At 44.4% G+C, this 24,275-nt stretch overlaps 1 protein-coding gene across 23 annotated transcripts in view; it reads left to right on the forward strand.

The window, feature by feature from the left end:
- The window catches only part of clasp2 (cytoplasmic linker associated protein 2), a 102,748-nt gene that overhangs the window by 67,071 nt on the left and 11,402 nt on the right, over positions 1-24,275 (forward strand). For 3 of the 23 annotated variants that reach the window (XM_069195186.1, XM_069195187.1, XM_069195196.1), the window contains 11 exons: positions 773-790; positions 1,918-2,025; positions 7,057-7,224; positions 8,022-8,066; positions 9,706-9,813; positions 14,315-14,377; positions 15,465-15,571; positions 16,425-16,669; positions 17,868-17,931; positions 20,636-20,799; positions 21,670-21,748. In XM_069195186.1, the coding sequence (XP_069051287.1) occupies positions 773-790; positions 1,918-2,025; positions 7,057-7,224; positions 8,022-8,066; positions 9,706-9,813; positions 14,315-14,377; positions 15,465-15,571; positions 16,425-16,669; positions 17,868-17,931; positions 20,636-20,799; positions 21,670-21,748 (1,169 nt within the window). Of the gene's footprint in view, positions 1-772; positions 791-1,917; positions 2,026-2,167; positions 2,195-4,890; positions 4,918-7,056; positions 7,225-8,021; positions 8,067-9,705; positions 9,814-14,314; positions 14,378-15,464; positions 15,572-15,853; positions 15,878-16,424; positions 16,670-17,867; positions 17,932-20,635; positions 20,800-21,669; positions 21,749-24,275 lie in introns of all 23 variants that reach the window. The other 20 variants (XM_069195188.1, XM_069195200.1, XM_069195198.1 and 17 more) reach the window with 12 other exon arrangements.

A 24,275-nucleotide genomic window follows, 5' to 3' on the forward strand; every position in this document is an offset into this window, starting at 1 on the left:
GTAGCGTTATTCATACTACATTCGGGGCAGCTGCTCTGTGGGAATTTTTCAAATCATATCTGAGCTCTAGCCGAGCAGCTGTTAATGGCTGAAGCTTCACGCCAATACCTGAGCACTGCTTGTTCACCCATTCCCGATGAAACCCTCCTGTGTGCGTGTGCGTGTCCTGTCCCGATCGCTGCACTGACACGCTGAAGGACAGGGCGGCGGCGCATGTAGGCACAATCACACTCATCACTGCTTGACTTTGTGTGCTTTGAAGACGAGTCACACCTCATCATCCAAGTTTATGCGATCACTACCAAGCATTCATTTACGAAGCTTACCTCCTGTAACAAAACCTTGACCAGCTGAAATGTTTGGGCACTGTTAGAGTATTTTACGAAGGGGCTTGTTTGGCAGTACATCACCAGACCCATCTAAGCTTAAAATTGTTTAACAGTGTGAAACAACCATGAAACCAGTTTTAGAAGTCGTGCTTCGGTGATGTGTTTTGAAGTCTGAACTTCCTTGGGAATGCCTCTGATAAGTAGGCAGTTGTCGTAAAGCAGTGAGAAAATGTATCACAAAATGAGCTGATTTAGTTGGGTTGTCATATGCACTGCTAAAAAAACTAAATGTGGTCTGGTTAAATTGTTGCCAAAGCAGCTTTGATAGTGTAATCATTGAGGTGGTGTATTGCAGCCAAGAAACCACATTTGTGCTTCACTTATGTTTTAATGGTGTGAAGTACAGTCGTAATTGTCACACAGAATTCTTTTTTTCTGTTTAGGAGCTGTGTCAGATGATGGTAAGCTCTGAGGCTGTAGTGTCTTAATAGCTGTAGCGGTCATGTGCTGTCATTTAACTCGACTAGTGCTTTTAACCTTTTGATTTGATTCTGTTGTAGCTTTGTTCCCAGCTTTACCCAGTTAACAAAAGCTGTTGACCCAGTACAGTATGCACATCTACATTGGCTTCCAAATGTATTCATACCCTTGATGAACTGCAACTAAATGTTTATTTTGCATGAACTTTCTGGTGCACATTTAGTATTTTTCAATTCAGATGAAAAACTAAAGATCTCCTGTCCATATATAAACTTAATGTTTACATATGGACATATATAAATGTTTTTAGTTTACAGTTGTTTAAATTTCCTGTTGTGCCAAGTGTTTTGCTTAATTGTTCAGTTTTAGCATTTATTTTCATCCTTTGTATAGGCAGTGACTAAAGTCGAACATTGTGTATTTAGATGTACTGTATATGATTATTTTTATGTTCTCTGTGCTTGATATAGCACTCTTTTTTTATACATATCACATTTTAGTTAATAAACACTGCATTTTACATTCTCACTAAACTTTAAGTTACAGTTTATCAAGGGAAGGAATGAATTCAGAGACTATTGTAGAAAAATAAATTTTCAGGTTAGTGAACACATATTATTGAGGTGTGAATGGCAACGTATTTTTTTTTCCTTTGCAGCCACCTTGTCTTGTCTGTTTGCCTTTCTTCTAGTGTCTGTACCAGATATTGTTTTTCCCTTAAATGTTGATCACTGAGCTGTTGTGTTAGACCGGTGTCAGTGTGTTCAATCTCACATGAAGTGATGGAAAACCAAACTAAAATTCACCTGGATATGAAGACGTTATTTCCATCCCTCTTTTGAGCTAACAGGAAAGAGTCAAAGATTTCCTTCAGTGTCAGAAGAACGTCGCCCATACCTCTGCTGCTTCGCCCCGTGGTTTCGGAAAGCCTGGGCGCTAGAGATTATAGCAAGATAAGAGGACTGACTCCAAGACGCCCTTATCTCCCGAAGTTTGGTGACACTCCCGGTGGATTCAGCCCCAGCGCCGCAGTCCGTCCTGCCAGCGCCGGCTTTTCCACCCCCTTCCGGATGATTTGCTCATCGGCCCTCTCGCTCTTCTGTCGCAGGCCAGCTGCGCACCAAGAGGACCCTGTCCACGGTCTCGGGGGGGATTGGGAGCAGCCAGGTGGACTCCAGAGGCCGCAGCAGAAATAAAGTGGTCTCCCAGTCCCAACGTATGTACAGCAGCCCTGCGCCATTGCGGCGAGCCGTGCCACTCTGTTCTCACACCTGTGCATATCAAGTGTTAATGGATTCATTTCCGGTGTGCGCCCGCACCCCCTAACAATGCGTTTGCAAACGTTTTTGTATCTCTAGGTTTAGAAGAGCCCCAGTGTCATCCAGGTATTTTTCACTGTGTGTCAACATGTTGTTTTGGGTCCTCTGTTCCTGCTGTTTTAGTCTGTGTGTATTTTTTTTGCACGTTTCTGTGTGAAATCTAAGCGTTCATGTCTGCCTGTACTTAAGTCGTACCTTAACAAAACCGGATGTGCTGAGTGCATAAGCGCTCAGTGCTTCAGAGTGCAGCAGCTCCACAGCTTTGCTAGTTTTCAGACTAATTCCTCATCTACAGGTCAGTCTCTTAACGGAGCACATTAGCAAAGACCGGATAAGGAGTGGAGGTGACTCCGTGTTTTCATGTTCCTCACTCGCTTGAAGTCTCATTTCAAGGGCTTTTAGTTTTTGAATGAAGTTGTTTTTTTACTTTTCACTTACTGTCTGAACAGACAGTTGTATCTCAAGTTTGGGCACCAGTTTAAAATATCCAGGGAAAGGATACTGTGCGTTCCGAATACGTACCAAAATGGACGTCATAGCGCGGTCATGTACAGTAGGAATTGATTTCCTGGTGTGCGGATCACCTCCCATCGCTGAAGTGGAGGTGTTCTCTGAACAGCTGTCTTATCGCCAGGTCGATGGGTTGGGTGTATTTAGCTTCTCTCGCCCAGCTTTGAGTAGGTTTGTGTTTCAGACAGAGCTACTGGTGTGGAGGCACAGGTTTTCCCAATACTGGAATTCTCCATGAACCTGGCATTGGAGAGCGACATTGCACCATAATTAATTTTAGCACCAGGTTTTAGATTGTAAATGACTGCCTCATGCAGAGTGACTGTTCAGATATACATCCTAATTATGCCTATGCCTAATTTGTTTTTTTTTTTTGTCAGTTCAGTGTGTCCCACTGTATTTATTTTTCTTTAAGGTACATAAAATCTTTTGTTGAAAGAAAATCCTCGCGTTGTCAGTGACTGTTATTGCAGTTTTCGTATGTGACATAATACGACCTAAACATTGAAGAATGCGACCAAATCGACTAATTCTGAGATTTCGAAATGTCATTTTGTGTTGGCTTTGTGGGTAAATGCTACAGCAAGTGTCGCCTGGGTATTGTAATACTGGTCTTAAGATTGCTCAATTTTACACCGAACCTTTTAAAAAAAAAGTTTATTCCTGAAAATGTCCTAATTTTTCAGGCATTGTGTCTTGTGCATGTTGTTTAGCGACATTACTTTTCTGTGCTAACGGGTAAATTGCTTTGGTTTTCCATTCCTCAGCTTGTATACAACAATGTTACTGCTCCACGCTGTTCGATGTCCAGCAGCTGGCATGTTGTATTCAATGAGGTCAATATAGGACTGATGGCAGTGCACAATATAGCACAGCCCTATTTTAACCTCAGTGCCTTGCAGGACATACATGTGGGGGAAAGCACTTTTGACTCAATATGGAATGATGAACATGTAATGTGCAACATTTCTTTTTTGGCTGATGTAGATTTTGACATGCTGAATGCGTTCTTGTTTTTCTGTGCACAGTCTAGACACATCTCTATAGAAACAGATGGGCAGGCAATGAAGATGCCTGGAGCACTCATTCCTCTAGGGGAAGGACTAATGTAGCTATCTGCTGTGTGGGGTTACCTGCACGCAGCTTAATGAGACTTGGGGCACCAAAGGCAAAGTTTATACACCACAAGCTCCAAACACAGCTGTGCCATCATCCTGAGCTCAGTTACCATAATTGAACCGTTTCCAAAAAACACAGCCTGAATAAGCGCATCTCCTCAAGAGATCGGCAATATCCAACGCAGGCGTGACTCTATCTTGAGTCACCCGCAGTCGGAACAGATTCTGCACTGAGGAAGACCTCGGCAGATCAGGCTGTTTTCATTCCTTTCCTCTCAGTGAAGAGAGCGTTTCTGTTCCACTAAGTGGAGCGAAGTGCAGTCCTCTCACTGGCCCAGTTTTGAAAGAAACCCCTGATTTGACCCTTGTGCGAGGTCATTAGATTTTATTTTTAAAAATTCTAGATGTTTGAAGCTTTGCATCAGATGTCTTTAGCTAAATGCGAGTGAGGCGGATCGCGGTTCGCTGGAGATCTCAGTAGCCTCTCGATATCGCATCGGCGGCGACAGGGAGCTTCTTTCCGCCTGGTTCCACAGAAATACCGGTTGGGAACCCTTTAACAAAATTCTTTCTTTACAGGTCCAGCGTGTTCTTTTTGCAGATTTGAGGACTGGGTGGAGGGAGGGGGATTTTGACAATTTGCGATGCAAGATTGTCTCGGAACAAAACACCCATCTGTGAATCAAATTGTGCAACTTGTGTATCGCCTTCTCGAAATCCGGTGCGGCCGGCGTCCTGTCTGTGGATCAGGGTTGATTTTCTTCCGTTGTGAACTTTGTACCGTGTCTCCCCCCCCAGTCGGTGTGGCGTGCTCTAAGAACCGATGTGTGTGCGTGATGCTTTGGAGCAGAGCTGTGCCCTGCTTTTTTTTTCCTTTGCAGCTTTGCTTCATCTCCTGTGCATCCCTCCCCCCCCCCACCCTGGAGCAAACCTGATTGCATTCACTGCCCCCCCCAAAGAAAAGGGCAGCCGATCTGCTTTTCCCATGTCCCTTTTCCGGTTGTCCTCCCGTTAACTGACTTGCGCCTTTTCTGGTTTCCATGCGCCATTCATTTATTTTTAATCTGCTCTGTTCCCTCCCTTCCCCCCCCTGTGGATAACACCCCCTCTAATCCTGCCTTACCACCCGTTCAGGATCACAGTCCGCTAACCCCATCGGTGGTAAGAGTCTCCTGATATTCACTGTGTGTCTGTGGCTGTGTTTGTCTGCACCCACCCCAGCCTGTCTCCCATCATGCACCGCTGCGGCGGTCCGCCCACTCCCGTCCATCCCTGCCTGCTCGACTGCGTCACCAGCAGCTTTGGCCAGTGTGGCTCCCCCGTGCGTCCAGTCCAGCCGCAGTGTGTCACAACCCGGCCCTCTTGCGCTGAGCTTGTGCCCCTTAAAGCCTGCAGCATGCTGGTAGCTAGTTTGTTGTGGTTTAATTTGGCCATCATTTTTCTTAATGCTCTTCATTTTGTTTTTGTGCTGACGCTATGTATTCCAGTTAGTGTGTTTTTATGTTTTTTAATACATTTTTTCAGCAGTGCTGGCAATCGCTTGCTACAGGCATATCCTAGACAGGAAATGGGTTTTTGGTCATCTAATTCTTGGTACTTGTAAGAAACAAACCATGAGAAAACACAGTACCATTTTTTTTCCAGCACGTCTCATAACATTTAAGATGCTGGAATTTTGCATGTAATTAGCAACGGGCTACAATGTTAAGTGCAAAGCTGCTTTTTGAGATTTCAAGATCGGTTTCTTGATTTTTCTCCAGAGCAAAAGTCATCTGTCTTGGCCGATTGTCATTATTACAGAGAGAACTTAAGCAGCTTTTACAAAGGAGAGGAGGATTTAAGCATCTGATATTGAAATTACAATCTATATGTCGTGTCCTACTTTTAGTGGAAGAGAGCAAGAACTTTGATGGGGGAAAAAATTGAACATTAAGTTAATTATGAAATGAGTTCTTCAACACCTTTTAATTTGGTTCTTGGTTTGCAAAATATGCAAGTTGAGAAGTATCTGTTCTGATGTTCACAGATTGACTCTATAATGTGTGTACCAGCATACTGAGGCAGTATGTTAATGTCCAGATGGCCAAAGCTGTTGATGGCGGTGACTTAGTGGATCATGTGGGATTTTTAACATGTTAGAATTTCACCCACATTTTTAAATTCCTTGTTTAATCCTCCTAGCTTCCATTTCTCGTCTGACTCTTTCTGTGTTGTGCTACAGAATTTACAGTGAATACAGATGATTTGACTGAATCTGCCAGAAGCCACTGAATCTTAGTAAATACTTTGTTTTCATCAAGCAGTGGCCTCTGGAGGGTTGTTAAAGGAATTCCTCGCATTCTCTTTATGGCTGGAGAAGTTCTGTCTTCTATTGTAGGCTTTTAAATTTTAAAATACCTATATAGTAAACATTCAGTATTCTAGAGTGAAACCTTGAAAGAGCACCTGTAACGTCTCTGTTGTGTACAGAGGTTGCAGTTGGTGTTCACTTTCTGACTGAAAGTGGAACTTCAAGTTTCTTTCAAGATTTTGTTGTGGAGTGATCTCTTCAATCCCGGGGATCGAAACCTTAAAATGCACGTCAGGTCTTCTTCACTGGGGCTCCCTTTTCTTGGTTTTCTGGACTCTAAACATCAAGTTCATCCGCACTTTCCCCCCCGATTCATAAATTCTGCAACATTGTAGTTCGCGCGACGAAAGGTTCAAGATTTCTTGATCTATTGGTCTGCTGGGAGGACTAAGTAACTGAGGGTGTCCTTCGCATGCGACAGCCTTTGATGGTGAAAGGTTATGTCAGCCTTTTTCTCTGGCACATTACCCCTGCTTTTCCCGACTTTATCCCCGTTGGGAAATTTAATTTGCAAGGCAAGAAGAAGACATAATACACAATGCATCGAATACAATACAAGCCATTTAACAAATAAGAGACATGCATGTATGCCGAATAAGAAACGTATATAAGTAAAGTAAAATATACAATTGGTTGTCCCAGTTGAGCAGGTTAATTGCTGCAGGGATAAAAGATGACTGTTGCTCTTGAATCTAGGCAGGCTAAATCGGTGCCCAGATTCGCTGTGCAAGGAGGGGTCATGACAGCCAGTGATGATATTGGCCTTCCTCACTGTTTGCTTGACCTAGACGTCGGAAAGCTGCAGCTGTTGCACGATATATGAATCGCCCCGTGCGTCGGTCTCGTTCTGTGTCCTGTGGCGCTGCGATCGGAAACGCGGGGTAACGTCTCACCGCCGCCCCCCCCCCAACCACCCACCCACCTTCTCCTCTCTCTCCCTCCCTGTGCAGCCGGCAGCCGGTCTGGCTCCCCGGGCCGCGTGCTCGCCAGCACGGCGCTCAGCACCGTGAGCTCCGGCGTGCAGCGGGTCCTGGTCGGCGGCAGCGCGCAGAAGCGCAGCAGGATCCCGCGGAGCCAGGGCTGCAGCCGGGACTCCAGCCCCACGCGGCTCTCCGTAGGTAAGCACGCGCCTCTCCCCCCCATCCGCGCTCATCTCGCCTCGCCCCCCGCCTGCTGCTCGCCGCTCCAGATCTGTTCGTCCGTCTCCCTTTTGTATTGTGAGCCATGGAATCCGCCTCTCATTAAATGTGCTTTTGCTTCTTGTTGTGGTCGGTGTCATTATTTGGTTTGCCAGTCCCCCTGGGTCCTAATTGTTGGAACGGACTTCCTGTGGTTTCCTTACCCTTTGGAAAGTGCCGGCTTAAAAGATTTAACTTGGTCGCTCTGGATCGTGACCTTTCGTCCGCTGCGCACCGAGTCTTCGGCAGAACTGACGTGTTTGATTGCGGAGGACTTGACAATGGTGCATTTGCAAATAAAATGCCTTTAACTTCAACAACGGAGCCATGATTGGCTCTCGGAAGTGATAATTACATTCGTAAGCCGTCCTCCTCTGTCTGTTCCTTTTCAGTATGGGGGGGGAAGTACGTTTTCATGACCCGCTCGTCTCTGCTGTAAAAAGCTTTCGTTTCAAGCTGCATGATCACCATTTCGCCGCAGACATGTTTTCATGTCGTCATTTATCCCCATTGCCGTGTTGAGCTACAGAAGGTTTAATCCTGCTGTATAAAAGTTTTGAGCTGCTCTCCGTTCTTCAGAAGCGAATGAACTGCGCCGTGCCTCTTTTTAGGGCCAGGCCTGTGTTTGGTCATCGGGAGATCTTGCTCTGCATGTACTGTACCTGACTGAGTACTTGTGACGTGAAGTGCTCAAGACTGTTTCTAACTCCCACTGTACTTTACTTTCTTACGAGTAGCACCCTCAAACCACCAGCAAATCTTCAATGGAGGCAGCAGAGGAGGTAAGCCTGGCTTAAATATTAAACCACTTCAGCAGCAGAGTACAGACCGCGTTTGTTTCATAGGACTTGAGTGTACCAGAAGGAAATGAAACCATCTCTTTCTCTAAGGCCGCCTAAGTATAACAGGCAGTTTGTACTATACTGTTATTACTGTAGTACTATCTGTACTGTAATTAACAGTGGGCTATTTTAGATTTCTTTTTCTGCTCCCTAATCTAATCAAAGTGTTCTCTTATTTATTGTAAAATTAGGTTATTTTCCTCATCGAGGCATTTATCTTGTTTTGGGTAGCTGTCCGCATTTATTCCATTCACCAAGGTAGTAGGTGTCCGATACCAAATTCGGTTTACTGAGGTTTATGGTATACGGTATCTTTTCCATGCTCACTTTCAATACCCTTTGACAGAATTGAACTTTTTTTTTTGTGGTTATGAACTGAAAGTTCACTATTATTCTGCATTAATGAAATATCAGTGGGAGAAATAGTGAGATGGTCATGCAGCTTTAATAGGAAATGTACTGGATTGTCTACACAACAATCGGAACCTTTTTTTGCCTTTGGTATGAAAAAAGTGTTGGTTACTGATTGCTGTGTTGACAATTTTAGTGCGTTATTTTGTAAGTCTAGAAAAACAAGCAACTGTAGTTAAATAACTGCAGTTTTGTTAAAGATCAGATGAAGTGGTTAAATTGCGCTTTCCTCAGTTTCAATTCCTTTTGTCTGACAGCTATTTTTCTATTGCTTAACCTTTCTATTTTGTGTTAAAAGGTGAATTGCATTCATACTACATATTAAAATGTTTGAGATGTTTGATATTTAGAGCTTTGTATACGAGGTAAAAGAATATATTAAAAAATCTCTCAATCTCTCACTATATGACAATCTCAACACGATCTAACAATGGTTGAAGCTTCCATCGCTACAGAAGAGATTTTGGTCTCTCGTACAAATCACGAATGTTTCATGCTCACCATAGTCTAACTAAAAAAACTAGTCTTTTGTTTAACAGCAAAAGCTTTAAAAAAACTAGTAAAAATACAAAGGCCGACCAGAAAGCAATTTTACTTTTCACAATCAAACTATATTTTGCAACTCGTTTTTTTGAATCTCGGTAGGAATATTAGGGGATTCCGCCTTCATTTGCATGAAAGTTAAGCTGGAGCATTGTCTTCTGGCTGACCCTTGCGTCGAAGTCCAGACGTTCCTGGGTTTTTCTCCGGTCTGCTGGTCCTATACGGCTGCGTTCGTTCCTGGCGCTTCTGCTTCGTGGGGTTTTTTTTTTTGTGCCTCTCGGTTACTCCTGGGAACCCTCGTTCTGTAAAGAGAAATCGGGATCCGCGCCGGGCCGGGGGAATCGAGAGCGGAGGCTCTCTCCCGTTTCAAGTCTGGGGACCGGCGGTTTCCTGTGGGCCTCTTCCGCTCGCCTTTGGGGAAAATGCGGAGCCTCCCAAGTTTCTCGCGCTCGAAAGGAAGCGAGGCGGCCTCCCTTTTTTCGAGGCGCGAGGCCTTCGGAGAAAGAGTGGGCGAAGACGGTGCGTTACAGCCCTTGCGAGTGAATATGACGACTGTTCTCTTTCTCTCTCTTTCTCTCTTGAAATTGCGATTGCTGCTCCCCGCCTCCCCCCCGATTCCTGCTAGCACGAGGCAGCCGCATCCCTCGTCCTAGCGTGAGTCAGGGCTGTAGCCGAGAGGCCAGCCGGGAGAGCAGCAGGGACACGAGCCCTGTCCGCTCTTTCCAGCCCCTTGGTAAGTACGCCCAGAGCCGTGCCCGGCTGCCCCCTAGTGCATGGCCTCCTCCATCGCGATCCGCTTCCCGGGCTGGGCTCACGCTTCCTCCATCGCCACCTGAATCATCCCACCCAATCCTTCCTGAGGAAACGGCGAGCAGAAATTCCCGTTTCTTTCCACTCCATCCCCCCCCCCCCGGCCCTCATCCTTCCCAGGGAATGGCCCTCCCGGTCTGCTCTTAAAAGAGAAGCACTCGTCCGAAGCACACCCCCCCCCGCCCCCCCGCATGCGCCTTGTGCAGCCTTTCACGGACGCGAGCTTCCGTTCAGGAACGAGAGAGGCTCGTTTCGCCGAACCCGATTGCATTTTCAATCCCGGTTCTGCTCGGATGATTTGAAGGATGTCAGTCAGAACCGCAATGACACGTAATCATTCCGATAAAATGGTCTTCTCTGAGCCTGTACTGCTAATATTATGCGGAAGTGCATTTAAAACAGAGAACAGGAGGCGCTTCTTTACCCAAAGGGTAGTAGGAGTGTGGACCAAGCTACCCAGCCATGCTGTTGAAGCCGAGAGTTTCTCGGCTTCTTTCAAGAAACAGCTCGATGAGATCCTGGGATCAATGAAATCGGCTGGATGAGTGGAGTGGCCTCCTCTCGTCTGTAACCCTTGTTCTCTGTGAAATGACCCCAGTAATAAGTTAACCTAAGCAAGATGCACTGGTTTGCAGGATAGCATTGCTTGCACTAAGGTAACTCGTGCACAGACCTGAACCTGGCATACAAAGGCTGCACATGAGCAGTGTGTTTGTATTTAGAGGGATTGGTTTCCATGTATATTCACACCCCTTTGCCTCATGGTGTCAAAGCAGCTTTACATTTAAGCAAGTTTAAAAGCAACAAATTTAAAGGCAGCTCTTGATGAAGTGGCTAAAAGGGCATCTGGTTTCCAAAGCACAGTGCCTTCCAGAAGTAATTTGGCTGTTTTTACTTGTGCCATTTTACTTTCATTAATGCCAAACATTTTCCCAAGATCTGTAGAGCAGCAGCTCAGCTAGAACAGTTCTTCTCATCGGGTTGAATTCACACAGCTAGCTGCTGTCTACTGCATGGAAAGTCGCTCCTCGCTCCATGAGTTATTTGCCTTCCAAGTACAATTTAAATGCATCTTTGAATGGCAACGGCCATATAAATGCATTGGGATTATGAAGTGAAGTGATGGTAATAGGAGGCAAGATGGGGTTGTGTGCGGTTTTTCCTTTCCGATTTTCATCTGCAAGATTTTAAGAGCAGACACTTCCCTGTCGCTTCAGTGCTTTAAAATCCAGCTGTTGCATAGAATGTTAGTTGTTGCTGCAAAGGACTGTGGGTTGGTGGCATAGAAGCAAGGGACTAATTATGGTTGGAGCAATGCACCGCAACTTGCCCCTGTCATACAGTGGATTCCATCGCTGCTGGTCTTGGGATAACAGGTCCATTGTGAACTGTGGATGATCTTCACACTGGTTTATCAGTGAGCCCCATCTGACAGTGAAACATTGTTACCTGTGTTTATACACACAAAAGACTGAGAATAGGGTCAGTCTAAACTATCTGCCTGAGTTTTGTCGCGTCTCAACATAAATTGCTATGGTTTGGTGCCTTTTCTTGAAAATAAAATTAAACGCAGCTTAAGGTCAGACCTGGTTGGATTAAAATGCCATGTTAAAATCTAGAATTGGAAAATGCGTGTGGTTTACTATTAGTCCAACGCTACATCTTAATATATTCTTCTGGGTGTTTTCCCACAGGGTATTACTTGCTGAGCCATTCCTTCTAGGAGATATAAATCATGTGCATTGGCATTTTTTTATGTGCACGTCATTATTCGATCTTGAATTGATAGATATTCTAGATTCTGCTCGTCCGGCTCATTCAAGCATTTTTGGCTTGTGTGTTTTCAGTACTACTTAAAAGCTGTGAAAAATAAAATCAAGAAAAGAGTGTAATCATTTCAAACAATGGAATATTGCTGCAGAAGCTAATCTTTAATTGATTTCTGCCATTTGCGGTGAGCCAAGGCTTTTCAATTCCACGCCAGGTAGCTTATTGGATGTTTTGAAAGTGAATACCTTGCTCTTCTAAAATGCTTTATCAGGCAAGCTTCATTTGACCTTGAGTGAAAAGCATCTGAAGTGAAATTCTGACATTTTCTATTAGTTTACAGCAGCTGGTACGAAAATCTGAAAACCCAAGTGTGACAAGCATTGTAAGCAATGGTTTTGTGAGAGAATTTGTTTTAAGTGTCTGGTAATAAAACTTGGAATCATTAAAACAATGTAAATGAGAACTGCTTAAACTCTGATGGAGCTCTGATGGGGGAAATCAAGCTTGTTAACTGTGCAAAACTGCATTTCAGAAGTAATACATCTCCTGGTAATTGCAACAAAATATCTCCATATTGCCACACTGTGCTGCTGAAGTGAAAAGGTCTCTCTCCACTACCCTCCTGAAGGTGGCACAGCTGAAACATTTATATATGGTTTTACTGTTCATAGTGGGTTCAACTTTTAGAAAGCTCAGCACATTAGAGGTTAATAGAAAACATTCTTCTTTTGTGATAACATGCTTTATAGCAAGACTATGAGGGAGGTGGTATGCTGTCTGTGTACAGTATATATTATTATTCGTTGTGTACATTATTGCTTTCCTATGCTATTGCTGGGTTACGTGTCCAAGCGGGGAATTGGCGTGTTCTTTGTTACCCAAGTGAATATTGAATTCACTTGTGAGTGATTTTTGATTCTTAATTCACTTTCAGACGTTTCTTTCCATTTTAAATTGGATTCCTTATAAATTAGAAAAATCCAGTTCGGTTATCATTTTATGGGAAGTTGTGTTTAGTTTATTTTGTGGTTTTGCATGGACCTCACCACTTGTTGGCTGTGCATTTGACTATTCCAGACTCCCCAGCTTGCTTCCCACCTACTGGAAAGGAAGTTCTCTTTAGATAAATAGCACTGTGTTCTTCACTTTCCTTTTGTTTGTTTGGTTCTTACATGAAATAATTCTGCAGTAAGTGTCAGATGCCAGCAGAGCGTGGTGTATTGCTCTGGATAGCACTGTCCTTGTCAAAGATGTCCACAGGTAATATAGATTGTTCAGTGGTAAGCGCTACAGAGGCTCAGAGTCGCCCTCTGCTGTAACTTGCATCACATGCCTTATGTGATGACTGAGGAAGATGTGGATTTCGTACATTCGGAGCGCTGATCTAGCACTTACAAGTATTAATAGTTATTTGATGTGAATCTTGACTTGTAACAGTTCTGATGTACTGTACATGCTGCTGTACTAAATCAGATTGGAATTATGTGGTGTATAGTTCTGCAAAGAAGTAGAGAGATTTACTAGGTGCTTGCTGAAGTACATCACTCCAATAGTTTGGTTTGCTGTGTGGACCAATTCTGTTTCATATTGCAAAGAGTGACCTTTGAAATGAACCAAGACCCCTTCATCAAGAGAAGTGATTAGGATTCTTGTTGAGATTTTGAATTAAGCTCCTCCAAAAACAAAACTGCACTTCAGTCCATATGAAATGGTTAAACAGACTGGGACCAAATATGAAGCAAGACTGATGCCGAATGTCGGTCTCAGTGATGCTGTGCATGAATGGCTCTTCAGAGTAAAGTCCTACAGGATTTTCCGCGAAACTGTAGTGCTTCCGGATGCCAAATATTCCAGTCACATGCGAGACGGAATTTGAGTTCTCTTTGTAGTAGGGGTTAATTTCAAAACTGATGGCAAAAGTTTGCCAACCCCTGCTTGGTTTGTTTAATTTCTGTAATGCACAGATGAAATTCAGTATGTAACCCTGAACCAGTTCTCACTTCCCTTTCGAACCATGGTCTATCTGTAACTGATGCTTTTATCTGTACATGTCAATTATACAGACAAGTCTTGTGTGGACTGCAGCTCTTGTGAACCATCCAGGGTTTAGAATATTCTGATAGGTTAACTAGCTCTAGTGGATCCTAGTGTGTTTATATCCCTTCCTCTCCCCATTTACGCGGACCCAAAACTTATTGTGAGCTAAGAATGTGTGGGTGTGAAGATTATATTGCCTGTGTTTCGATGTAGTTGACTCTGTATAATAGGGATGTCCTAGTACATAACAGGAGAGTCATTCTGCTGTGGTAGAAGGAGACGATGTATAAGGGACTGTAACAGCAGCATCTTACTTGAAAGTGAAAACAGTAGGCTGCACTCCAGTTCAAACTCAGTGGGCAAGATCCATCCCCATAAACAGAACTTTAAACTGTCAGTTTGCTGTGAAGCAATATCATGTCATGTAGAGGCAGACGATGAGCTGTTCTTCATGTTCTCCACAGTTTCTTCTCCATTTCCCCTCCGACCTGTGCTGAAATAATTCTGGGGTTACAAACCTGGGCTGCATGTTTCTGCAACCTCCACGCGGTGCCGCCGTGGGCTCTGTGCTTTTCTGTGTTGGTAACAGGCAGGGTCTGTGTGGTTCTTGATTCCAGCTTCCAGACACCACTCCAGGTCCACCGGTGCCCTCTACACCCCTGATGTATTTGGGGCCCCAGGTGAAGGCTGAGTAACACCCCACTGCCATCAGTCCACTTTGCTCCATGCATTTTTCAGATTGGGTTTTCCATCCAAAAGCGCATGCCTATTAGGTTTTCAGTTCACTTACTGTAGATGTCGTTTCTTTTTGAAGCTATTTTATTCTTACTGCTGCAGAAAGTAACAGGTGTTTGTTCTGTGCAAAGCATATGCATTTGAAGATACTCCTTTCTGAAACTTTTGCGCTACACTGATCTGATCCGACAGTAACTCCGATCTCGAATTTGTTGAGTATGCAAAATACTTAAGAGCTTATAGAAGAGCTTTTATCACTTAAGTTTTTTTTTTTAGTTTTGTATGAGCATTTAAAAATGTACCTATTACATTTTAGTTTTGGTTTTTGTTAGATAAGCTTAAAGTATAGACTCTCGTATTTCTTCTAACTGAAATAAAGGTTAACTTTTATGATGAAGGAGAAGTTGTAGTTATTTCTTGATAACATTTGTGACTTCCTGCAGCATGTCCTCATCTTTAGTTACAAAATGGATGCAAACCTCTAGCACAGCCATTTGTTTTATTTTCACCTTTTGGTGAGTTACAGCATTGATTTTGATTTGAGTCACCCTCAACCTGCCTGGTATCTTTTGTTGTCTTTGTTTGCCTTTTTTTCCCCCCCGTTCTGCAAGCCCTCTGGGAACTTTGTGCTGCTGTATCTGTATGTCAGGAGTGATCTGCCATGCGGCCTGCATCCTAAATGTGCAATTTTCCTGCAGAATTTTAGAGAAACAGGACCAGATTTTTCTGCAAAAGAAATGAAAGGATAAAGCATAAGCTTGTGTTTTTGCAAACTTACAAGGAAGGATTTAGGAGCCCAGAACATTACTATTTATTCTTTTTTTTCTTGTGTATTATATGCCACCTGTTTCTGTTATTTGATGTACAATCCTATGTTATAAAGACAATATTACGCATGCACTACGTAACTAGTGCATGTTTAAGTGCGGCTCATATGTGCCTGACATAAGGAAACTGTTTAACACACCATTTTTTAGTGTTCCAGTTCTTGCATATGTGGTTGGTCAAGGCTCCGGTTCCAATCTTTACCAGGTTCAGGTTATGGAATCAGTCAGTCCAGCAGACTGTCGTCGTCTGTAAGCGCCATGAGGGTCCTCAACACGGGCTCTGACGTGGAGGAGGCAGTGGCGGATGCTCTGGTATGTACCCCTCGCTCCTCTCCCACGTAGACGTGCAAGGGTCAGTATGCGCGTTGTGAAGCACAGTCCTTTTCCCGTCTGTCCTTCTTGTGGTTTTTGTATTTGTGTCGGGCAAGTGCCTCATTCAGACCTTTTCGCCACCTTCCTCTGCGAGTGCTTTCCGTGTTGAAAGAGGTCCGTCTTGGTTCGTCACGTCTCGGCGCTACCGAAGTTTGTTGCTGTTTCATCCACTCTGGTTTAAGCTGTTCTAACGTCTTTGATTCTATTTTTTTGTGCTATCAGCTGTTAGGAGACATGAGGAGCAAGGTAGAGCTTTGACTTTTTCCCACTCTTGCTTTATTTTCATGCAGTTGGGGGGGGGATAAAACCATTTTGGACCTGAATCCTGGATTGCCTGTCTTTGGCAGATTCGATTGCATTCAGTCATTCTGACTTCTTATTTGAGCCTTGTTCTCGGGATATTGCTGCCCATTTAATTAGAGACCGTGTCCAACGCAATGCAGCTGTTTAATCTTACATCTGTGGTGGGTGTGAATTCCTCTTGTGTGCAGTGCTACATCTTATTTTAATCTTTTCAGTTGGCTTTAGTATGGTAGCGTTTTTGACAGGTGATCGGTGGGTTTAAAAGAAGAGTGTATTATAATAACCGAAGACGAGCCACTAGCAATAGATCCTTCCCTGTGGGGCTCAAGCCGGAATTCCATTCGCGGGATTTTCCGGAGCCTGTTGAGCTTTCGGCCGTCTGCGTTAAAATTGCAGAAGGCAGTAGCCTCCCCCCCAAAGCCCTGAGTTTTTCCTGTCGTGTGCCTGTGGGCGCGAGTGGGGGATATTCACGCCTCCCCGCCTCCGGCAGAAGAAGCCCGCGAGGAGGCGGTACGAGACCTTCGGGATGTACTCGGACGACGACGCCAACAGCGACGCCTCCAGCGCCTGCTCGGAGCGCTCCTACAGCTCCCGCAACGGCAGCATCCCCACCTACATGCGGCAGACGGAGGACGTGGCCGAGGTGCTGAACCGCTGCGCCAGCTCCAACTGGTCGGAGCGGAAGGAGGGCCTGCTCGGGCTGCAGAGCCTCCTCCGGAACCAGAGGACGCTCAGGTCAGTGCCGGGCTCGCTTGGCCTGACTCCGGGTGGGCTTGTGTGACCCCGTCCTGCTGGTTCCCAGCGGCAGGAGGTCCCGGGACGTGCTGCCCCGGCCGGGTCTGGGCTAAGTCGGATCGTGGGTGAGCAGGGTGCGGAAAGCCGGCAGGTACAGGTCTAGGGAAGAACTGAAGGTTAATTCCGGGCTGAAAAATTAAAAAGGAGAAACGAGATCTCGGTCTCCCAAGTCTTCTTCAGGTGCGTCACGCGGTGGGCTCTGCAGGTGGAATGTTTTCGGTTTTTCAGCATGGCATTAACCTCCCCCCGTTCCTGTGCCGCCAGCGTATTCTGGTGCAGCTCCCTGCTCTGGTTCTAGCTGGATCAGAGGTGCCTGCGTCGCCTGTGCGAGCTACATCTCTCATGAGCCCACTGGGCGACCTGCTGTAGTGCGGCCAAGTCGCTAAAGCTTCCTGTCACTTCCAGCTTCCGCGCTCTCGGGGGCTGTGGTTTGGCGTGACAGTCGTGCACTGGGACTCATCCCACACGGAATCTCCGATTTCAGTGGTTCATTTTATGCGGAACTTTTCTCAGGATGGCACCGGACACGAATACCACCCCCTCACCTGAGCACACTTGAGCTCCGGATCTGGAATTAAAATAAACGTTTCCCTTTGTGCCTCATCAGAATTAGTGCGAGTCGTGCGATACGCTCCAACTTGGAAAACATGCACATGGCTCTGCAGTGGGACACTTAGTGCCATTTTGCCCCAAAAGAGCCAAAAAACAGTGTATTGGTCTATTTCAGTGGCTGTGGCTGTGTGCTTTAAAACTGTACCTGGTTATACTGTTGGCATGGTCTTTTACTTGTGGAGGAGCTCAGTTACTTGCTGGAGAATGTTAAACATCAGAGAGGCCGAGTTACACAAACAAAAAGGTATTTTGAGGCTTCATAGGTACAACATGACCCATTACCCATCTTATTTGCATCTCTTTAGAATGCCATGCTTTTTTTTTTTACCAGGTCACAGCGGATGAGTAATACATCGGCTGTGAGGACGTTTTTCATGAGTTTATGCCAAACACATCGTTACAACAGGCACCAGACAGAGACCTGACGCTTCCTAAGATACGGGTGTCGACGAAAAGAGGGGTGTCTGTAAATCATCTGGGTTTATTGCTGTCATAGCCTAATCTGTTTTGTTTTTCTTCTTTACAGCCGCGTTGAACTGAAAAGACTTTGTGAAATCTTCACGAGAATGTTTGCAGACCCGCATAGCAAGGTACCTTATACCTTCTGATTTTCAATTAAAATATCCCGTTCTGCCTGATTTGTTTCTTCCTCCTGCGTTTCACGTTAGTGTGTATTTTACGAATCGAAACAGAAATGCTTTTTTCTTTGTTGTGTAATATTTCCATGAGGCAGCAGTTGACACCTGTCGAAATTCTTTCCCAGTGGAATTAAGTTTGCAAGGCTGTCATGTGATCTGGTGACTTTAGTGAAACTTACTATGGTAACACTTTATTATAGGGTTCAATAATAAACAATAGCAGATCTAGTAAATATTATAAAAGCATGAATCCATAGTAACTCCAAATAAAGGGCTAGTTGCAGATATGTATAAACATTAGTCATCACACATCCCGTGAAATGTTTTTACAGCATTAAAATCTGTAAATTATCACACAACAAAGCTTAGGATTTACATATACAGCATTTATAAAATGCAACATTTTAGGAAGACAGTAGAAGCAAATATTAACTGCATTATAACATGCCTACTATTGTAATACATTATGTAATATGTATCTGTGAGGGGTTAATAAAGGGCTAATTTATTATTGAACATAATTATAAAGTGTTACTGGTCTTACAGTCCAGTTGTACTGTGTTACATGTTTTTTACTTTTGTCATTTCACACAGTGTTTGTCGTCGGTCAGGTTCAGCACGTTTTTTTAAACTCCTGCTAGAACAAAAGAGCCTTTTGACATTCTGATGGAAAAAAAAACTTCGAAACCAGTGTAACAGTCTTATTTCTGAGTTCATGACGTCTCTTCAGAATAATCTGAAATCTACTTTGATTCATTTGAAATGTGGTCTGCCGGTCTTGACTGCAAAATATTACAGAGACGGAGAAATATTACAACTGCTGTTGCAGTTTCTGACATTACCAATGTACTGAGATTGAGTGGTTTTCTGACAATGTGTACAATTGCAAGACCAGTTTGTGTGCCACTCAGTGTCAGTTTCTTGGCTGTGTTCTAATACCAAGAGTTTAAAAGGCAGTCCTGGTGGTCTCACAGTGACTCTGGCTATTCTTTCTTCTTTTGATGAACAAAACCTTTAAAATGACAATCTGTTTTGATCAGAAACTCTTGATGCTTTTCAGTACCTCACACTGTCGGTCATTAACTCCTCAAAGCACCCACAGGAATTTGCCTTGTATTTGAAGACTGTCGGATGGACTTGGGTTGGAAACTCTGGACACTAATTGGTGTTATTTCTCTTTTGCATGCCCTCCCCTGTGTTGGAACTCTCTGTAGAGAGTAAGTTTGTTCAATATTTGTTGGGGACCTGTCCCTTGCATGCTTACAGAATTAACTTTATTTTCATCATCTTGATTGATTAATTGATTGATTGCGCCTGCAGTTCCCTTGTGGTTTAATGAAATGTTGTGGGCCAAAAAGCATTACTAACACTCTGTATAGAGTGTGCATTGTTTACTAATACACTGACATTTCATAGATCGGAGCAATAACTGTATCTAATGATGTTTGGTGCAATTTATCATGAATACGGAATGTGTGTGTGTGTGTTTGTAAAATAAAGTGGTTTTATTTTAATTTATGTGTAAAGATTTAGTTACTCCTGCTAAAACACTAAAATAGGAGCTGCAGGGTATTTGGCATTTGGGAAACTAAAGCAAGGCGACTGTATGTGATGACACTCTATTGTAGTTTAACATCACAAACAGGGCAGGAGAAAATACGTTTAACAAACATTAAGCTTATACCAGGCGATTATAGCAGCCAGTCGAGAAAAAGGTTTTAATTCAACGGTTATTATTCTGAACCTGCCAGTTGTGTAAGGTGAAGCCTACCAACAGCTCCTCTGACACTCCCCCCCCCGTCGGAGCCCTTTGCCTTTCGACGTGCCTCAGCAGTGCAGGAGGGGTGGCGCCGTTTGGAGGAGCAGCGCATCTCTCACTGCAGGAAGCTGGCACGTGCAGGGGGCGCAGGGGCACCCCAGAGCTGCTCGGCTTGTAACGTCTATGGCCGACAGGCTTGAACCAGTGACACCTGGTCTGTGGGTCTTGGCCTGTAATCCGAGCAAAGAGCCTTTACCGGCCGGGCCACTTTGGAGCCTTTCCGAGAGCCGTCTCCCTGGCTGTGGTATGTGGCTTTGTGTCCATAAAAACACCGCGTTCCAGCAAGCAACAACAAGCACACGTTTGGCATCGCATGTCTAAACAGATTGAGGGTCCGTGGCTTGTTGGTAAAACAAATACAGGGACAGTTTCTGCAACAGACATGGCAACCTTTTCTAAATATAGTTTTTTTTCCCCCTGTGTGTCAGTCCTGCCTTTATGAATCTTAATTTGTTCAATGGGAAGTGGAAAACAGTGGTTGCCGTTTGTGCAGGTGTTTGAAAGTCTCAGAGCAGTTGGTCTTTCAGAGCCATGTTTGCATCTTGTCCGGCTGCAGAGCATGATTTGCTGTTGTCGCCAAACATCATGGTGGCTCCCCTTTTCTCGTTTGCCGTTTTTGTTTTCCTGCATGTAATGCGTTATTTCAAAATCTTTCTGCAGACGACTAACAGTGGTAATTCGGAGTAGGAGACGCCATGGCAGTGAAAATCCTTGCCCGTGTTTCTAGACCGACCTGCTTTGCTGCACAGCACCTCTGCCCCACGGGCCGCTCGTCAGCTTGTCCGAACTGCCCCCCCTCCTCCAGTCAATATGTCTGCTCCTGGCTCTCATTCGTAGGTGTTCAGCATGTTCCTGGAAACGCTGGTTGACTTCATCCAGGTCCACAAGGAGGATCTCCAGGACTGGCTCTTTGTGCTGCTAACCCAGCTCTTAAAGAAGATGGGGGCAGACTTGCTCGGGTCCGTACAGGCCAAGGTCCAGAAAGCTTTGGATGTCACAAGGTAAATTGTGTTCTGTCTATGTGGATGTTTTGAAAAGCCTTGAACCTGTAGCAACAAAAGCATTTTCATGTTGACTGGTACTTCTGGATCGGTGATTTCACAGACCCTAATTATCTCTCGTCCTTGATTTACTTAACGCCACCTTAGCAGGTCAAGGACTATTGGTGATCAGGACCTACAAATGACCCCTTAGGTTTGTTTTTCATTTGTGTTTGACTTCAATGGTTTAACATTCATAAGATGTGACTATTTTAGTTACATTAGATCAAAAGCAATCCTGTGTTTAAAAATAGTTCTTAATGACAAACTCCCGGCAGTTACCAGTTTTGCTGTATGGCAAATGGTTTTCCGAGATTATTAAACTGCAGGTGTATCAAAATCCCACACGTAAAGTTAACTTGAGAAAAGTAGCAACTTCAAGGGTCATGACTTATCCCTTTTTTCCAAGGTGCCTTGTAAATGTTCTTAATTGTAAAATTCTTTAGGACATTTTCAGTAAACGTCGTTTGTCTTGAATGAAATAAAAATGTGTACCAAATAGATGTGATTGCTTCCTAAAATTAAAACTTATTACCAATGTTATTTAGCTTTTAGAGTACATTTCAGAGTAGAGTAGTTTCAGCTTCCGGGTCCGTTTATGCACTGTTCATTAGTCTAATGCATTTTATCAACACTTGATTAAATGATCTTAACTTTTTCACAGTAGTTCTTATGAAGTGGGATTTGTCATTCACTCTGCCATTTTTCAGTGTTTGTCTAGACCATCCTATCAGCATTGCTTCTGCAGGAGTTCTGAAGGCATCCACAACCTCATCCTCCATTGGAAATGGAAAGGCTTTCTGAATAAACTTGCCACCTCTCTGATTGCAGGGAGTCGTTTCCTAATGATCTGCAGTTTAACATTTTGATGAGGTTCACAGTGGACCAGACTCAGACACCTAATCTGAAGGTTGGTACCAATAACGGCTGTGTGCAGCAATGCTGCAGCAAGCAGGTCCTCTCCGTTTTTCTTCCTGAAGGGTCTTGAACCAAAACATACAAGCATGACTCACTGTGTTTGGGGCCACAGCATGCACTGTCTCAAAGTTTAGATGCAGGTCTACCACAAGGTTTTGCAGCGCACACATGTTCAGAGTTTGAGAAATGCACCTGAGCCGCCTCAGATCGTGTCATCGTCTTGTGATAAGACGAAGGGAAACTGATTTAAATTAATTCATTCAAGAGTCACTGCTATTCCTGTCAGGTACGCTACTAATAGATTTTAAACCAAGTCTATAACGTGACTTGGAACGTGAGTATTAGGTGATCTCTGATGACATCGGGGCCAAAGCGCACTGAGATAACACTCCTGAAATTTTCACACTGAGGCTTTTCAGAGGGGAAACTGCAGTTGTGTGGCAGGAAAGATGAGTGTCCAGTCCAGATTGCTGCAATGTTTATGATGTTAGCCTGCACCCTCTGCCAATGAACGGGCCCAAATTCTGCAAATTGCTGAGATTTTGCAGGTCCTGTTTTCCAGGTATATCTGTTCAAAGAAGTATTCGGTTGTACGTTATGCTAATTTACTCTGAAATTCTCACCTTTCTAACTCGGTGCCCTTTTCTTGGGACTGTTATGATCGCACACAGCATCATTCTGTATGATGTGAAGTTGGTGAAGGGCCATATGTGAAACTGGAGTACAACCAGTCCGGGAGTGCGGGTCATTATTTTGAGAAATTATGAACACCCACACGGGTTGTTTTGTCATGCAGAGACATCCCAAGTCAAACTTGGGAAATGGGATTTGGGCTTGTTTTTAAAAGGTGTTTCCCTGGAGGAAGTTCTCGATTGCTGGATGTTGGGGGTTCTTACATTACCTCCAAGCTCTAGATGACATCCCTGTGTCCAGACACAGAAGTTTGTAGGGTTGCTTGTGAGACTAGTCCTGTTCGCGCAGATTTAAGCACGCTTTATGTACTGGTTAAAAAACACAAAAATATGGAATTTTGTTTGGGGGAGGGGTGTTGTCTTGTGGTCACTCAGATTGCTGGCAGTACAAGCCTGGTGGTAGCAGTTCTGATTTAAGTGCACAACTTTCTGAAGCAGAGAAGGTTTCATGTGGTAGAGCCAAGAAAGAGATCTCTATAAGAGCGTTTCTGGAGTCCTGATGGAATTCTAAGCACTCTGCTGTGACTGGTGTGTCCCAATTCTCCAGGGCCTAATTTTGTGTTAATAACTCCAGAGCCTAAGTTGTTGCTTCAGTTTTAAACTGCCATTTTGTACCTATTCGGTGCATGAAAATCACTAACAGCTCTCTAAAGATCTGTATCTCATATCACGCCTTCCCACCAATTTTTCCAGTCCTCCCAGAGAAACTGCTTTCGAAACCTTGATTAGAATAACAGTCTTCTGGTATTGTAGAAGCTTTTTGTCTTTTGGTGTCCTCCATGTTTATGCTGACATTTTGGACAGGTGAAGTATGCTATCCAGTAGACCTTCCTGAGCCTTGTTATCATAGTCCTGTCTTCTCTTGGGCGAGACGCAAAAGTAGGGTGTTGAACTTATGTTCTTCTGTAGGAATGGCAGATTGGAGTCAACCATGAGTTGAGTTTCCAAACACAGGGAAGCGTCCTCTTTTTACATTCCTCAGAGCAAAGTGGGCTCCCTGCTTTCACCTGCCTCTTAGGCCAAGAGGAGGAGCCTAGAGCTTTGAAAACAGTACCGTTCGTTTAACTGGCATGGGGTTAATTGCCAATGTCTCCTTAAGAGCTACGCTGAATAAAAAACGTCATTTCTCCGGTTAGTAAAATTATTCCTCGAAGAAATATTTAAATACCAGACTCGCTGTTTAACAGTACAACGAGACCTTGCTTCCGAAGAACGCGAATGTATTTTTTTGATTGTTGCCACCCATTAACCCCTGTTTTTTCTATATCGTTTGAGACCTAACATGCTTACTTCTCATTCGCTGCGACTTCCCTGCGTCCTGTAATTTCCAAAGCTCAGAGCCGCTACGCCAATACTTGTGTTCAGTTGAGGGCGCGCCTCATGTCTTTATTTCCAGCCGCACCCCTGCCCTGAACACGCCCCTTTCCCAGAGAGGGGTGCTCCGGCTCCTCTTGCGAGTTTCCTCCTTTTTTAATTTTCTCCGGCTTCTTTCATCCATTTTCTCGCCCCCCGCAGTCTGAGCTGTCTCTCTGTGCCTGTCTTTATAATCCGTGCCCTCTCCTCTCTCTTTCTAAAGCCTGCCCGGAGGCCTTGCAGGTACGGGGCAGCTCTAAAATTGCTTCCCCACTGCCACAGAAAAACAACGCGCCACACTTGCACACTGCAGGAGCAAATCCAAGTGTGGAACCAAGCAGCGCAGGTTAGTGTCGCTGTGGGGAAGCAATTTTATAGCTGCACTGTCAGGGGAGTTTTCTGAAGGAGACGATAAGCAAGCGCAATGAAGATAAGAGACGCAAACGGCGATTTAAAATGGAAGCACTATAAGAA

The sequence above is a fragment of the Lepisosteus oculatus genome, chromosome 10 (assembly GCF_040954835.1).
Source record: "Lepisosteus oculatus isolate fLepOcu1 chromosome 10, fLepOcu1.hap2, whole genome shotgun sequence".
In the NCBI taxonomy this organism is placed as follows: Eukaryota; Metazoa; Chordata; class Actinopteri; order Semionotiformes; family Lepisosteidae; genus Lepisosteus; species Lepisosteus oculatus.